Source organism: Sceloporus occidentalis, unplaced genomic scaffold (genome assembly GCF_023333645.1).
Source record: "Sceloporus occidentalis isolate IW3139 unplaced genomic scaffold, rSceOcc1.0.p SCAF_12, whole genome shotgun sequence".
NCBI classification, from domain to species: Eukaryota; Metazoa; Chordata; class Lepidosauria; order Squamata; family Phrynosomatidae; genus Sceloporus; species Sceloporus occidentalis.
The window spans coordinates 9083030-9101063 of NW_028316992.1; the positions used below are offsets into that span (position 1 = coordinate 9083030).

General features: G+C 38.9%; 1 protein-coding gene across 2 annotated transcripts in view; it reads right to left on the bottom strand.

Moving 5' to 3' along the window:
* The window catches only part of LOC149305236 (ATPase family AAA domain-containing protein 2B-like), a 91037-nt gene that overhangs the window by 67211 nt on the left and 5792 nt on the right, over positions 1-18034 (bottom strand). For both annotated transcript variants that reach the window (XM_089478107.1, XM_089478106.1), the window contains exon 2: positions 4859-5013. In XM_089478107.1, the coding sequence (XP_089334233.1) occupies positions 4859-5013 (155 nt within the window). The remainder of the gene's footprint in view (positions 1-4858; positions 5014-18034) is intronic.

Below are 18034 nucleotides of genomic sequence, written 5' to 3' on the forward strand. Positions count from 1 at the left end.
GAGACCATACTACTCCTCTGCTAAAACAGCTCCACTCGGTGCCAGTTTGTTTTCAGGAATAATAGAAAGTGCTATTTATGACCTATACATCCCTATATGGCTTAGGTCTAAGCTATTTGGCAGAACACATCCCGCTGTATGAGCCTGGCCAAACCTTGAGATCATCAGGAGATGATAATCTTGCACCACTGTCACAAGCACAATTGGTGGGGACACAGTGGCAGTCCCTCAACTCTGGGACTCCCTTCCCAAGGTGGCCAGAATGGCCCCTCCTTGCTGTCTTTCTGTCATCAGGCAAAAACCTTTTTATTCCAACAGGCTTTTAAAACATGATATTTTAAAATAACAGACTTGGGGTGCCAATGTTGTTTTAAACTGAACTGAAAAGCTTTTAATATGTTTTTATCTCTTAAATTACATTTCATTCTTTTAACAGGAGATTTCAATTGTTTTAAAACTGTAAATAGTTTAGTTCTATTTTAATGTTTGCTTCTTGTATGTTTTTACTTGTATTGTCCTTTTAAATTCTAAGCCACTTTGAGTCTCACAATATAGAAGAAATGTGGGATACCTATTATTATTATTACTATGATTAGAGGTAAATGACAGCTTTTTTAGAATTTTAAATATCAGCAAAGAGAATTTTAACAAGTATACATTTTCTTATGACTGTAGAAAAAAAGTATGCACCTGTAGAACTACTGAGTAAAGAAAAGGAGTTCTGTGTATGGTGGAAGCTTAAAAGCCATATTTATACACTGTGAAACATCTAGAATCATTTATAAAATCCTGAAGAGGAATTAACAAATCGACTGAATTGTAATTTTAAAACACACATTACATCTCTTCACAGCTTGTTTATATTCCATGTACCAATGAATTATAACAAAGATATTCTAACAGCTGTTGCAAAAACTAAAATTATAGCAGGAGTCTAATACTGGAGCAGCACACTATAGGTTCAAGTATTCTGGAACCTGATTCAATATAACAAAAAAAAATTTAAAATATTTTTTTAAAAAACTAGATAAATCAAGGAAGAAAAGCACACAACTAAGACGCACCCATTTGAAACCTTAGATAACAGCTATCAGTCAACACAAGGTGCAAAACACCAGATGTACTAGAATGTAGTCAAATAGTCTGAATGTGTACCAGGATATTTTTCTACATTGTTTAGATGCAATAGACACAAACCACTCTATTTTCCTTGCTCACATTCTCCCAAGAAAAATCCCATGCAACATGGGGCAATAACATTAACTTGTCTTAGAGGAGGGATGAAAATTGTGCAGCCTTACAGCAGAGGCATCACTAGGGGGTTAAGATCCATACTGGGTGACACCAGAGAAGCAGGGTGACACCCAGTCGAGCCCTTCCTCCCCCATGCCGTCTGGTCCTTCTCCTCCTGAGGAGAAGGACAGGATGGCTGACAGAGGCCGAGTGTCCACCCCGGTGCCATCCAGTCCTTCTCCTCCTGAGGAGAAGGACAGGATGGCTGACAGAGGCCAAGTGCCCACCCTCGTGCCATCCAGTTCTTCTCCTCCTGAGGAGAAGGACAGGATGGCTGACAGAGGCCAAGTGCCCACCCTCGTGCCATCCAGTTCTTCTCCTCCTGAAAAGGACAGGGTGGCCAAGTATGCTTCCCACCCACCCCCACCCCGATGCTGCCTCATCCTCATCCTGAGGAGAAGGATGATGTGGCCCAACAGAGGCTGAGCACACTTTCCTCCCATAACATCCTGTTCTTCTTGTCCTGAGAAAGAAGAAAAGCACAGGCCAATGAAGGATGAGCATACCATCCCTGGAAGCCCCACCCTCTCAAGGGTGACACCAGGAGCAAGGATCTCACTGGCTTACAGATGCCATTAAATCACATTTCCCATATTTCTTCACCAAGGGCTATACAGGTCAGGATTGCTGGGATTTGCAGTCCAACAATATCTGAAGAGTTACATAATTCCTTTAGACAAGAGGGATATTATAAGAATTACTAAGAATACACACATACAGTCACACACATATATACATAGATAAACATATGCTATATATATTATTATCAATAAAACAGCATTCTGTATGAGCTTACTATACAGTAAGGCAACATAAGAATGGCAAAGGGATGTTCAGCCCCTTCATTTTCCCATTCCTATAACACCTGCAATTAGTATAGAAAGAATCAGACTACTTTGTCTCCTTTGCAATTACTGTTATGCCCAGCACAATGAAGGCCATAAAGCTTGTGGAAACATTACTAGTTTCCTTGCCAAACTGAGCAAAAACAAATTCCCTGAACTTTTGGAAATCCAACATGCACATGTTTTGAGCTGCACTATACTTCAGAGATACATACATCTAAAATAAATATTTAATCTTCAGGAGAGATATAGGATTAAAAGCTCTTGTTACAGAAACGTATTTTACTTTTGGGAGATTTGTTTTAAGATCAATCAGCACACAAACTGAGAAAATGAAGTGGGTTTGCTTGATAAAAGCTATCAACAGAAAAGACTTTTCAAAGAGTCACTCTATGTATGTAAGCTCAGACACACCACCGACTGCAAGATTCATCACTGCAAAGATAACCTGAGAACCACAAATCCTGTTTCAACATTACAGGTGCAAACTACAATATGTCAGCATCCATCTGTGCAAATCTGGAAATCTCACAGAAGAATACTTTTTATATCATACAGTTGGCCCTTTCCTTATGCGGGGATCCATTCAGGACCCCCCACCACCACCTATGGGAAATACTACATATGCTTGAGCCCTTGGGGCTCATGCATGTGGTGCGGCACAGCGCACACACCACAGGCACGCATGCACGCCATTGCTGCTTCTGCTGCACAGTTTCAGCATATTCTGAAAGCTACATATGGTGCATCTGCATATGGCGTGGGCGCACTGTATTATCAATGAACAGGAAGTTCCTGCTTATTCAACACTCTGGGGACTGTAGCACTGTCAGAAACTGGAATTGTTCAAAAAGCAGGACCTGTGTAGGGATCATGAGGAGGTTCTTGTGGCTTGCTTAGAATTCCATGCTCATGTACTGCTTGGAACGCCTTTCAGTTGGCTTGATGCCTTTTTCCCCTCTTTCATCTCACTTTATGAGCAGCATGCATGTGCACAGTAGATCCCAAGAACCCCACCCCTGGTAGACAAGAAGAATTGACAAAAGAGTGAATCCTCATGGGATTAATGGAATTTATCCTTAATTTGTAAATGTTGAAAAAGCAAATCAAAAGGAAAGGGCTTGGTATACAGTGGACCCACTAGGGTTTAGTTCCAGGACCCCCCATGGATACCAAAATCTGTGGATTCTCAAGTCCTATTATATACAATGGCATAGTAAAATTGAGTCCCTTATAGAAAAGAAGGAAAATCAAGGCTTGCTTTTTGGATCTGTATTTTTGAACCATGGTGAGTTGAATCAATGGATGTAGAATCCATGGACATGGAGGGCCGACAGTACAGTGCTTACTCTAAACAGATGCAACAAGAAAAAAAAATCCTATGTACAGCAGAATAAGAAACTCCCATACATTCTAGACACATAATACATGCTGAAGACAATTCTAAGTCATATTTGGGTAAGTAAGCTTCACAATACAATTTGCTTACGTTAATTCAGGGAAACCATGCCATTGTCATGGAGCAGTCCCATAGTTCAAACATGGGACTGAGCCATTTAGTACACACTGAACAAACACAGAAACATTCACATGCTTTCAGCTGCTGCATATAGATGTTTGAATTAGTTAAATGTTTGGGATTTAGAACAGTGTCCACAGCAGACAAAAAACTGCACTGAAATCACAAGGAATTCCAGATGTTTTAATGTAAGCAACAGATGGAGTTGCTCTACTCAGTTTCCACAAACAAAGCTCTGTCATTCGTAATAAAATGTTTTGAAGGGGGGCAGGGAAGAGGAACAAGCTACATCTCACGCACACATGCATAAAGTCAGAAACTTTGGGTAAATGCAGAAAATAAAAAAGAAGGTTCAGATTATGTGAAGCACAGGACTTGCACAAAAAGCAACACGCCAACATCTAATCTCTCCCTTTCCTGCCCCAAGAAGACACACACTTAAAGTTCATTTCCCTAAACCCATATCACTGACTGTCAGTGGATTTATAACCTCGTGAAATCAGGACACAAAATACATGTTACTAATGGGAACCAACATGTCATAGAGAAGCTGGTTTAAGCAACATCTTAAACCAAACCTGAACAGATATTACTCTAACATCTTTTTCTGGAAAAGAGTGTACATTGCTCATGATTTTATCAGTGGATTTCCAGAGTTTAGGAAAATGATGAGGATGTCATCAGAACACTGATTCTCAAACTGTGGGGCAGGATCCCTAGGGGGAGGGGGAGAGTTGCGCAGGGGCGGTGTGAGACTTTGGAGACCCGGATGTCCCTTCTTCTTCCTCCACTTCCCAGACTGTTTCTGTCCTGGACAGGAAGAGAAAGGCAAGGAAGGCACTTGCAGCCACTGTCTGAAGAGGAGGAGGGGAAAGAGGAGGAGGAAAGGGAGGACTACTTCCTTATTAGATGTTAAAATAGTAATATACATGAATATGAGGATGAAAATATGCACAATAAAGCAAATAAAATATTTTTATCTATACACTAAGTCAAATGGGGAGGGAGGCATGACATAAACGAAGTTACAAGGGTAAAAGGTATGAGAACCACTGCATTAGACAAAATATATGAATACTTTTTAGATTGTAAGCCTGAAGGCAGGGAAATGTCTAAATGTAAGCTGCTCTGATAGTCTTTGGTTGAAGAGCGGGATATAAATAAATAAATATTATTATTAATATTATTTTGATTTTCTTACCGGGACTGTCCAGTTGAGACGCTCCATTCCTCTCGCTGCCCAGTACTGCGAGATTTTGATTTGTCTTTACGTACAGAATCAGCATGTTTCAACGTACGTTTGGCTGGAGGAGAAATGTGACTATCACTCAAGCTACCATCGCTGCCATCATCTCTCTAGAAAAAAAAGATTTGATGATGATTTCATTTTAACTCGCTTCTCACAATTAAATAATTATTCTTCTGCTACTTTGATGTAGAGAAGGATTCAGGTTTTCAGAGAGCAATTTTATTCAAACCAAGGAGATTTAGACAAACATGTAATACACAAAACCAGAAATATTGTCCTAGAAAAAAAATATATGGAGAAAATGGAAAGGTTGCATTATATCTTTTTCAAGAAGCTATAGCAGATTTCTCACCCAAGTTCTAACACTTAAATTGAGGGAGGAAATAACAAACTAACATTTCCTCTTAGCAGGCTGCAAAACATGCAAGAACAACAAGCTTGCTTTCTGCTGTTCCAGAGAATAGGGCATGCAACAATGGATGAATGCTACAGGAAAAGAGATTCCACCTCAATATTAGGAGGAACTTCCTGACAGTAAGAGCTGTTCAAGAGTGGAACACACTCACTCAGAAAGTGGTGGAGTCTCCTTCTTTGGAGGTCTTTAAACAGAGGCTGGATGGCCATCTGTCAAGGGTGCTTTGATTGAGAGTTCCTGCATGGCAGGACTGGATGGCCCTTGTGGTTGCTTCCAACTCTTGTGATTCTTTGATTCTATAATTCTGAGGATCACCATAATGCATTTACATGCCATACAACCTCTGCAATTTACAGGCTAATAGAATATGCATCCTACATAAGTTTTTAGTATTTCTTTCTTTTTAACTAAGATCTTCAAAAGCAGTGTAACTATAAGAATTTTTCTGTGGTGCTTACAAATTATTCCTAGCAAACAGGAATTTAGTGACTTTTTTCCCAGCTCTGTCCAATAATGAATTCAAATAAATCAAAGACAGGCACTTTGAAGATGTCATATGCCTTTAAAAATAGTTATCAAACATTTTTTCTATTAAGTCAATAAACTAAAAAGCCAAGAGCCTACATTGTCTAACATAACTGCAAAGATGGAATTTTGACTGCAAAGATGGAATTTTGTCATAGTTATGTCTGATGATGCCACTCCAAAAAAAGTAGCATTTCATCCTGACAGTGCCTTAACCGAAGGGCTTCTGGGATGCTGTAGACGAGGACACTGGTATATGATCTCTGCAGCACTCTCTCAGTTGTGGAGCACATCAAAAACAAGAAGCTGGACAGATGGCTTCAGTTCCTGCTACAACAGCTTTTCTCCAGGTGCCCAGCAACCCAGAGAGCACTGCAGACCTCATTTCAAAGCAGTCTGATCAGTGGCATTACAGAAACCCTTTTATTAAGGCACTGGCAGGCTGATACAGTAGATGTTTGAAGTCATGTTCAACAGTTAATGATCATACATGTGAATTCTCAACAGCTATGACATCACAAGTCCAGTTTACAATTTGGACAGGATACCAACCAAATCACATGCTCTCAGCCTCAAGGGAAGGCAATGGCAAATCCCCTCTGAACAAATTTTGCCAAGAAAACCTATTATAGGCATGGAAACCTTCAGTCTGGCTGAGGATTATGGGCTGCACTTCTCGAAGTGGTGATCCCTAGTCCAGACTCAGACTGAAAGCCATTGTCTGCTACATGTGGAGAACTTCTCAAAAAATAAGAAACGGTTACTGTATAGATCAGTGATGGAGAACCTATGGCACGCGTGCCAGAGGTGGCACTCAGAGTCCTCTCTGTGGGCACATGTGCCATCGCCCCAGCACAGAGTTTGCCAGAGTCTGTTACTAGAAAGCCAGAGGGACATGGCACTTTGTAATTAATAAGTGGGTTTTGGATTGCAATTTGGGCACTCGGCTTCTAAAAGGTTCACCATCACTGGTATAGATAATGAGCACAAATATTTTATTAACTTTTGACACATTAGAAAAAATAGGTTAAGAAGCATTGTCCCAAAACACATTCACACTGACACCATGGAAATGTTTGTCTAAGCCCCACAGCTCTGCTTGGGTGGGATTACCATGGCGGGGGGGGGGGGGATCACACCTGAGGAGACTAGGAATAAACCTCTCCTCACCACTCAATAGGAATCTCAGTAAAATTTGGAACTGTTTCCTTATAAAGGTAAGAGAAAACCTAGCTGCTGCTACCTAAATTATTAATGTAACATGTAGTTTTCCCTCCACCTCTTACTAGGCACCAGACATCCTTTACCCTGTGGGAAGCAAGAAAGTGCCATGGAACACATTTGGCTCTCTCCAGGAGTTGCACACTGCAAGGAAAGATCAGCAGCGGCAGACATGCTGTCCATTAAGCAAACTGTGGCTACCAATCATTTTGTCAGTCTGGACTTCACAGAATATAATGTCAACATCACACTATTTCTAACATTTCTGAATGAGCTACAGCCAACAACTCTGTACTGAAGAGCGGAATACTGTATATAAATTGTACAGATATTTTATGTAACCTCACTCTGTTTTTTAAATTTTAAACAGCTAACTACCATACCACAGACATGTCTGTGCATGCTGTGTGAACTAGCCAACGGTGCTTTTTTATTAATAATGAATTATGCACACGATGCAATCCAGCTCTTAATTAAATATTCTGAGTAATTCTGAGTAAGCAGAAACTGAAGGTACACAACCAGTTTGAAACCTGTTTGATTAGTGTAGGAGAGCTTAATTAGATAAAGCAGGCGGAAAAAATGTTGCATCACTATCTGAAGAGATTAAAAAACAACCTATACTCAGTGTTCTGTAATTAAAATAAAACACTGAAAATATTAAAATAGGCAACAATAGCTTTCAATGATGTTTTCAGCTTATCTCTAATGACAGTTTCAAGAAAATTAAACAGGCTGACAGCTGTTAACATTTACCTGCCTTCTAACTTTGGAGAATTTTACAAAATCTGCCAGAATCTGGGTGTGAAACTGTCAGGCTGCATTTAAATGGGAACTGAAAAGTCTGGACTTGTTTTGATGAAGACACTGCACAACCCTCATCATGTTTCTAAACTAGTAACGGGAAAGGCTAGTGTGCAAAGCAGTATTTTTTTTTTCCACATTACCTAAGAAGCCAATGACTTTGCCCCTCAACTTGCCAAATACCTGAACTCTAGTATGCAGAGTGAACAGGGAAGAACCAGGGCACACAAAAATGTGTATACAAAAAGCAATGGAGAACTGTGGAAAATCAGATAAGCAAGGAAAAGGACAACTTAGTTTTTGAGACTGGAAGGCAGTATTCCATTTATAAAATGGTAGTGTCCCATTTGCCTTATGACAGAAAAGATAAAAAGTATGTTAGGATGCCTGCTGCTACAACTCCCAATCAATCTTTAAACCAACCCTGTCTTTTAAGATAGGACTGCATATACGTAGATGAAGTGGTATGTTTTTGTGATCTAGGAGGGTGAACCATATCTCAAATTGTGTAGCTACACCATTCACGCAACAAAAGGCTGACAACATTACACTGATCAGTAAACTGGTCTTCAGAGAGTTTTTTAAACTCCAATGAACATTTACTGGCAAAAAAAATGTATGTTCAATGCATTGTCAGATAAGTTAGTCCTGTACATAACTTCTAATAATTAAAGGAAGTATCCAAGCACAGGAGCAAATCACACTTTTAAAGTGGGAGATTTATCTGGTGTCACCTCACACAGGACCAAAATCTATGTGATCTCTCAGATTGAATGAAGAGATGCTTCATTCAATCATTCAAAATGCTAGTTCATATTTGTAGGAAATAATGAATTACCCTTGTAAAAGAAGCAAGCACACCAACTTTATAGATATTTTAAGCCATATGTGATAGCTGGCCTCTGTACCTTTTTAAAATAATTTGATTATTTTGATTTATTTCAGACTGCTCATGTATGAACATAATATATTTCTCAGACTATAGAAATCCACAACTGTAACAGCATTTTCAAGCACCCCTATTGTGCCACACAGTATAAGAACATTTATTCAGCTAAGATAAGCTCATGTAATGAAAACTTTGTGTAAAAAAAACTTGTGTACAAAATCAAATATGATACAGCAAGCCTGCAAGCTTTAAGTATTTATCATCTTCTTAAAAACTGGTAAAACCGAACATCTTAGAGGTCAACAAAAATTGTCTTTAGTTTTTACACTAAGCCGGCTCAGACTCTACCCTACCCAATGGGGAACAGAACAGCTACGCTTGGTGTTGGTACTCCAAGCATATTTGTTTTTATATGTTACAAAATGGAAAAAAATCAAGAGAGCACTGAGTATTTTTTCCCCTCTAACTGAGCTGGAGAGGCAAAAGTTTGTTTTCTAGAATGCAGCGTCTCTTTTTCCTACTTTTCTAACATAATTCAAAGTTCAAGAAAAGTTTCATTCACATTTTCTCCTGATCAGCATGATCCCAATTTGTAATTAGAATCAAAACAGACTACACAAAAGAACTTGATTTCTTTCCTTTAGTGTAAAGGATAAGATATTCTTAAAGTCTTTAGTGTCTTCTAAATCCAGCACCACATCAATTAATTCCTATTACAGTCAGTTTGTGACAGAAGCCCAGTACAATGCCCAGTATCAATTTAAAACCACTTATAATTTTAATACCAAACAAAAACTGTGAGACAAAGAGAAGGACCTCCCCAGCAGATCTCAAAAAATGGCCAGGTCCATAAAGGAGAATACGGACCTCCAAATAAGCTGGACCTCAGCTGTATAAGGCTTTACAGGTCAAAAACAGCACTTTGAATTGTGCCCAGAAACAGACTCAATAAGTGAGTTGTGTGTTCCCTGTAGCCAGCCCCAGTCTGCAAACTGGCTGCAGATCTTTGAACCAGCTGAGGTTTCTGAAGACTCTTCAAAGACAGCCCCATGTAGAGTGAGTGTCAGCAATCCAACAGGAATGTAACAAGGCCATGTGTTACCATGGCCAGATCTGATATCTCAAGGAATAGGTGCAGCTGCCACTCAGACCTTAATTGTGCAAATGCATTCCTGGCCACTGACAAAACCTGACTTTCCAGGCTCAGGGTTGAATCCAACAACACATGCAAACTGCTCAGGAGGAGCATAACCCCATGCAGCAAAGATTGAATCCCTATTCCCTGATCTACCTTTTTACCGACCAAGAGCACCTCTGTCTTGTCTGGATTAAGTTTCAATTAGTTCACCATTATATAGTCCATTAGTGATAACAGGCATCAGTTTAGGACTGAAACAGTTTCCCTAGAGTCTAGTATAGTTCCCTTCTCTGTTATTCTTCCACTGGCAGATCTTTGGCAATTGACTGTTTGATACAGACAGGACTTTTTAAGGACAATTGAACTTTTAAATATTTTAGTTTATAATTGTATTTTTGCTGCTATTTTTTAGATTATACTAAAAGCCGTCTTGCATATCGGCCATGAAAGAAATATAAAATATAAATCAAAGAAATAAATAAATCAGAAATAAAAAACAGAAAGACAGAAGTTAAGTCCAACTGAACACAATTATAATGACAAACAGATAAAACACAGCAATGTACCCTTAATCTCACTCTGTATACCACTGCATCCTGAATCTCAAAAATTAACTTTGTAAATTAGAAATCTAAAGAAAATGATCTTATGAATAATAATTTATTTCAGTACAACTTCAACAGTTGTGTGAAACTAAGGTATGTTTTTTTTCCAAATATACCCTCACTAGTTCTGTTTACACTAGACAAAGCGATAAAACCTAAAAAATCAAACGTACATATTCTACTGTATTTTTTCTGTACAGTAGCAGAAAAGAACAGGTTGCTTACTTGCAACTGTGATTCTCTGAGTGGCAATCTGTGCCATCACACAAATGAGTTTCATGCCTCCACAGAGACTCCATTCAGAAAGTACTAGAGCTGAGTGGCTTGGTGGAAACCCTGTCCCCTCACCCTGCCCCCTCTCAGTTACCACACATGTCCTAGAGTTAGCCCACCAAGTTACTGTTCCTGCTATGTTTTGAAGCCTGCCATGATGTGTACAGGGACCTGGAAAAGGGGAAGTAGGGCGGGTTTGTGTGAGGGTAGACATGACCAGTGGAAGAACCAGTTACAGGTAAACCATCTGTTATTTTTCTTCGTGGTCTCTGTGCCTCACACAAATGGGTGACTACCTACCATAGGTTGGTGGGTCAGATCATTGAAGAACAGAATAAAGTACAGCATGTCCAGGCTTGGCATCCATTCCGGCTCTGCAATCCAGTCTACAGTGTTGGATGAACAAGGACAGCTATGACCAAGCAGCAGCTTTGCAGAGTTCAAGCAAGGGAATGCCATGAAGCAAAGCAAATGAAGAAATGATTGCTCTGCTGGAGCGTGACCACAAGTTGAGTGGAACAGACTGTTTAGCCAATTCAGAAGTGAGCTTGATGCCCTGTACAATCCAATTGGAGAACTGCACTGAAGAAATCTGCTGCCCCCTTTTAGCAAACAAACATAACAAACTAAGAGCCTGTTGGAACTACGAAATGCCACCGTGCAGTGAATGCCAAATGTCAGAACCTGGTGTACATCCATACAATGTAAGGTTGGTTGTGGATAACAACTAAAGATGATGATGTTCTGGATGAGATGGAACTACAACAGTACTTTAGGGAGAAAGGTAAGGTCTGCCAAGCTCCTCAGCTCCAGAATTTTTCAAATGGAGTTTCTACACAGATATGAAATCCATGTGTGTGAGCCAAAGAAACCACAAAGGACAGTGCCACTTCAACCAAACAATCTCATCCCTTGATCCATTTAGAAAATGGAGGTTTAGCTAGTAGATGGTCCAGCTATTGAGAAAATACATCCATCTTCAACTATGCTCATCTAAGAACAATTGAAATCATCTTTCAAAACTATAACAAAATATTATCAAGCAGCTCTTCTTTAAGATATGTAGCTCTTAAAGAAAAATTGCTTGGCTGTATAAAGTGAGTCCTTGGTATCCACTGTTTGGTTCCAGAAGCCCCCATGGATACCAAAATTAATGGATGCTCAAGTCCCATTAAATACAATGGCATAGTAAAATGGGTGTCACTTATATAAAATGGCAAAATCAAGATTTGCTTTTTGGAATTTACATTTTGTTTTGAGTAATGTCAAGCCATGGATGGCTTCACCATAATTCAAGTATATGCACCAACCACAGAGGCAGAACAGGAAGAAATTGATAGATTCTATTAAGAAGTACAGGAAGAAATTGACAGCGCACCAAAACACAATGTCAAGCTGATCACTGGAGATTGGAATGCAAACACTGGACACAAAGAAGAATAAAAAATGTAGGCAAATTTGGATTAGACAGAAGAAATGAAGCAGGTGAACATTTGAAGCCAACAACTTAGTCATTGCAATCATATTTTTATACAACCAGAAAGAAGGCTATACACATGGACATCACCAGATGGTCAACACAAAAATCAAACAGATTATATAATTGGAAGTAAAAGATGGCACAACTCTATATTGGTGGCCAAGACTAGACCAGGTGCCGACTGTGGCACAGATCACGAAATACTCATATTAAAAATAAGAGTAAGACACAAGAAAAAAATTAAATCAATGATTATACCAACATATGATCTAAATAATATCTCAACAGAATTTACTGACAACATAAGAAACAGACATAAGGAACAACATAAGAAACAGATTCACAGTACAGTTGGCCCTCCGTTTGTGTGGGAGGTCTGTTCTGGACTCAACCAACTCCCATGAAAACAGACGCTTGCATGTATTCAAGCCTCATAGGCTTGAATAGGGCACGCCCTGTGCATGTGGCCCGGGCGCGCGCACCATTAGACATTATGGAGGTAAACTTTCCGCACATAATTGAGGTCACGGATCTCAGATCCATGACATAGGAGGGGCAACTGTACTAAATATAATAGACCAAGAACCAGAGGGACTATGGTCTGAAGCTAGGGACATAATAAAAGAAGAATACAGACAGACACTTTCAATAAACAAAAAGAAAGAGAAAAAAACATGGGTGACAGAAAAAATACTACAAGCAATAAAGAAAAGAGAAGAAAAACAAAATGGAGATAGGAACAAACTAAGGCTTAATGTTGAACATAAAGAAAACCAAAATAAGGACCTTCACAAGTTCAACCCAGAAAATGAAGAAGTAAAAATAGTTAAAAGAATTCCATGTCTGGGATCAAACATTGATAGAAATGGGGACTGTAATCAGGAAATCAGAAGAAGATTAAAAATGGGGAGGGTGGTTATGAAAGAACTAGAAAAGATTCTAAAATGCAAAGATATACAACTCAGCACAAAAGTTAGAATCATACAAGTCATTGTTTTCCCTGTTACCATGTATGGATGTGAGAGCAGGGCAGTTAAGAAAGAAAATGGGATGAAAATCAATTCATTTGAGATGTGGTGCTGGAGAAGAGTGCTAAGGATCCCATGGACAGCCAAAAGGACAAACAAATGGGTCCTAGACCAGATGAAGCCGGAAACCTTCCTGGAAGCCAAAATACCCAAACTGAGGCTGTTGCACTTCGGACACATCATGAGAAGGACTCACTGGAAAAGACAATAAAGCTGGGAAAGGTGGAGAGAAACAGAAAGGGAGGAAGGTCACATGCCAGATGAATGGATTCTGTTTAGGTGGTCAATGGTATGGGGTTGCAGGACCTAAGCAGGGCGGTGGGGGACAGGGGGTCTTGGGGATGTTCTCATCCATAGGGTCACCATGAATCAAAATTGACTCGAGGACAGTTAACAACAAAAATGGTTGGATGGATAAAGAATCCATGGCTACTGGAGGCCAACTCTGTGTGTGTGTGTGTGTGTGTGTGTGTGTGTGCGCGCGCTTCTATGGCTAAGTGAGATTCAAACTCTGGTTACCCAGAATTTTAGTCTGACATCCAAACCACCACACCACTCTGGCTCTTTGTTACATCAGTTTAAACCCAATTATAATCATATTTATGGAGATACATCCCATTCATTTCAACTTAGCTTACTCTGAAGTAAGCATGATTAGGAATGTGACTTTAGACTAGGATGAGCAACTGGGACAGATCCAAGAGCAATTCTGTGCCTCTGAAACCTTCCTGGCAACTTAAAATGTCTCTTCAAGACAAAACAAATATGGAAATGGACCAGATGCACACTTCTGGTTTTGTAAAAAGAAAATTAATTAGTGTGGGGGGGGGGGGCTGCAACCTATTTAAAAAGTAAACTGTCATTCCTTTAAATAGTAAACTGTCATTTCCAGAAGACACAAGTCACCTAAGCGGGAGACAAAGTGTGTTACAGGAAGTCTGGTGGGATCAAGGCCTTCAAAAATAGTCTTGGGGGTGCATGTAGGCCCAAGAGCACACTCATGTCTTGAACTATCATCAGATTGAAACTGACAAAATGGTTTATACTGTAAAATTCCTCCAGTTGTATTATCAATGTTTGAGACTGATTTATCCCTTAAATATGTGAATATGACCCACTGTGCTCATTTTACAATGACTAGCTAATTTAGCAACAGTAGTTCATGCACTGGTGATTTCCTGATTAGACTACTATAATGTGCTGCGCTTGAGGACAGCTTGGAAGCTGCTGCTACTGCAAAATGCACCAGCTAAAATGAGCACAAAAATACCATATAGACAATTGTTACACGACTTTTACAGCTGTCACTGCACTTTGGTTTGAATTCAAGGTGCCTGTTATGACATTTAAAGCCCTAAATGACTTGGTGCCTAGATATTAAAAGGAGCACAACTCACAAAATATGTCTGCCCAAGAACTGAGATCTTATGGAGGGAGCCACCTCTATATCTCACCAATGAGGACTATACAGTATATAAAGATGTGGGACAAAACTTCCTCACTTTTAACACAGCAGTTGAGGAATGTCCTCCCCTCAAAGGTCCAACTGATTTACTTTTGATGTCATGTAAAATGATGTCTGCTTTTGGGGCCTAACTAATTTACAACAAAAATGTTTATACGTGTGGTTTTAAATTGTTTTAACCATTTTAAATAATGTTTAACTTTCCAAATTATTTAATATGTTTTTGTTTAATTTATTAGCATTATCTTTAATTTTTTAAATCTGCATAAAGTGATAGGGTCACCATAAGTCACAAATTACATGAAGGCACACAATAACAGCAGTACAACAACAACAACAACATTATTTTACTTTTACTGTGCCATGAAATTTTGATATAGGGCAGAATATAAATATTTTTATAAATAATAAATAGATTAAGATTTTAATATAATCCTTTTTTTCAGCTGAAACCACTGCAAGGATGGATATGATCTGTTTTTTAATAAACAATCAGAGATATGCACATCTAATTGTGTGTGTAATATGAATATAGGTGAAAGTGTTTTTTGTTGTGGTATGCCTTCAAGTCATTTCCAATTTATGGCGACCTTAAGGTGAACCAATCAGTGTTTTCTGGGCAACATTTTTTCAGAGGAGCCTTGCCACTGCTATCCTCTGAGACTGAGAGAGTGTGGGTCTGGAAACCATGTCCTATAAGGAATGACTTAGGGAGCTGGGGATGTTTAGCCTGGAGAAGAGAAGGTTAAGGGGTGATATGATAGCCCTGTTTAAATACTTGATGTCATATTGAGGAGGGAGCTAGCTTGTTTTTTGCTGCTCCAGAGACTAGGACCCGGAGTAATGGATGCAAGCTCCAGGAAAAGAGATTCCACCTCGACATTAGGAGGAATTTCCTGACAGTAAGGGCTGTTTGACAGTGGAACAAACTCCCTTGGAGTGTAGTGGAGTCTCCTTCCTTAGAGGTCTTTAAGAAGAGGCTGGATGGCCATTTGTTGGGGACGCTTTGATTTAGATTTCCTGCATGGCAGGGGGGGTTGAACTGGATGGCCCTTGCAGTCTCTTCCAACTCTGATTCTACTTGGTTTCCATGGCTGGGTGGGGATTTAAACCCTGCTTTCCAGAGTCATATGCCATGCTGGCTGGATACACATGTTTCTGCATGTTATAGCAATGTTTATTGTATAGACACACAAACACAAAAGACCTACCAATAGAAACCTATTATGCTGAAGAGAGTTGTCACCAGATTTTTAAAAAGCCAATATAAAAAAAAAATCTAAGCAAACTAAATCTTCAAAGCCACAATGTAAAAATTCAGATTGATAAATATGGAATTAGTATGGAAGACTGTTAAAACTGAAGAGATGTTCATGCAAAGTCTTCCTCTTGAATGAAAAGAACTGGGCACAAAGATTTCCACAAATAAGAACATTCCTGCACATAAACAGAGCTCAATATGTGCATCAGAATTATTGTCTCACATCCACAGCCTTGCATGTCATCTTGAACTCCCTGGAGGAGAGGCTGGACTAGAAGTGGAATAAACAAACATATACATTTCAAGCCCAGGCAGGATTGCATATGGAATAAATACATACATACATTTCAAGTTTAAAATTTCAAGATTCTCAAGCAGAGGCATGAAGTGAGAACAAGTCTGAATTCTTGTTTGTCTGGTTTGAAAGCTATTTTAAAATATCATACAATGCTTACCAATCCCAGGTATCACAGTCAATATGACCAAGATGACACAAAGTATGACCAATTTATTGACCCTATTGTTGAGAGGGAAAATCTCAAGATATGCAATGTATATAAAAACTATGTGCCTTAAGCATAAAGCTGAGAACTGCTCCACTTCTTAGGAGAGTTATACAAAAGGGTATTTTGAAATGCTGAATTCAGATCTTTCACAGAAAATATACCACTGAAGGATGCCAACAAGGCATAAAAATGTCATTTGCTGAGCAAGCTGAAAAAGTTCTTATGTTTTGTAAAAGCAATGAACTTTACCACTTTCACTGTAATAATCTCTGTACAAATGTGCCATACCTGAACCACTTATGTTCATTTTAAGCTGCAACTCTATGCAACATTCACCTGAGCGGGAGCTTCACTGAACTCAGCAGGACTTACTTTTTAGGATTATGGACATGATTATAGCATTAGACACAATTTTATTACTCTTCTTCACATCTGCTCAAAATAAGATACAGACCTATGAAATCCTTTAACATTACTTGCAAGTCATATTACTGTATGAAATTTTAAACCCAAGAAAAACAGTGTCCTTTACCGCTCCAATGTAAGCTACTGTATATATTTGTTTGTAAGTCTAGACGTTTTAGTCAAAAAATTGACTCCCCAAAAATGGGTCAACTTATCCATGGGTCAACATAAGCACTGTACAGTACTGTAACTCCAATCAAAAAAGGAACCATCCCTTTCTTTGAGTAGAGTAAGGCAAGAGCTTAATCCATCCTATAAGAACCTTAAAAAACATCAACCTCCTCTACTCTCTTTGCCGCAGCACCATGTCTGACCTTTTTTAATACCTGGATGGGAAAATGGTGGTGGGAGTTACCTTCTCATCCATCCAGCTTTTAGGGTGAGCACAAACATTTATGGCCTTGTTTTCTTTGCTTCAGCCTTTACATCCTTTGTAACATGCCCCTAGGTTTTACCCTCTACTAATACACAGGTCATATCAAAATCCATAATTTTGGCCCCAAAACCTGTCCTTAACTTACACACGAAGTTACACACACATACGGTAGCTCAGAGATCATATCACACCTAAGTGCAGCAGTAAACTTTCTTTCCCCTTACAGTGCAGTTATTTTAATGGTTAAGCAAATTTAAAAGTGGGTGAAATTATGAAGATGAAATAAAGCAGACAAAATAATAAGGAAGAAAACATAAAGAGTTTGGAGTAAGATAACAAAAAATATATATGACAGACAACAAGAAAGTTTCTTTAAAAAGTTTATTATGTATGCCATACACAACTTTACAGCAGAAAACACAGCTGCACTGTCATTCATGAACTAGAAAATGCACTTGTATACCTTTTCCAACATAAAATTTAATGACAGTTTTGTAAAAATTTAAATTAGCTCTATCGCTCCCACAGACATTTTGTTATAACTAAACACTGTTTTGTCATTTAAAATTTTCTTATGTTTCTTTTTACAAGATCCAGATGCTTATCTCTATTATGTAATATAAAAGAAAAGGCATATAAATGTCCAAAATGGAGGGTGTCACTCAATATTCTATGAT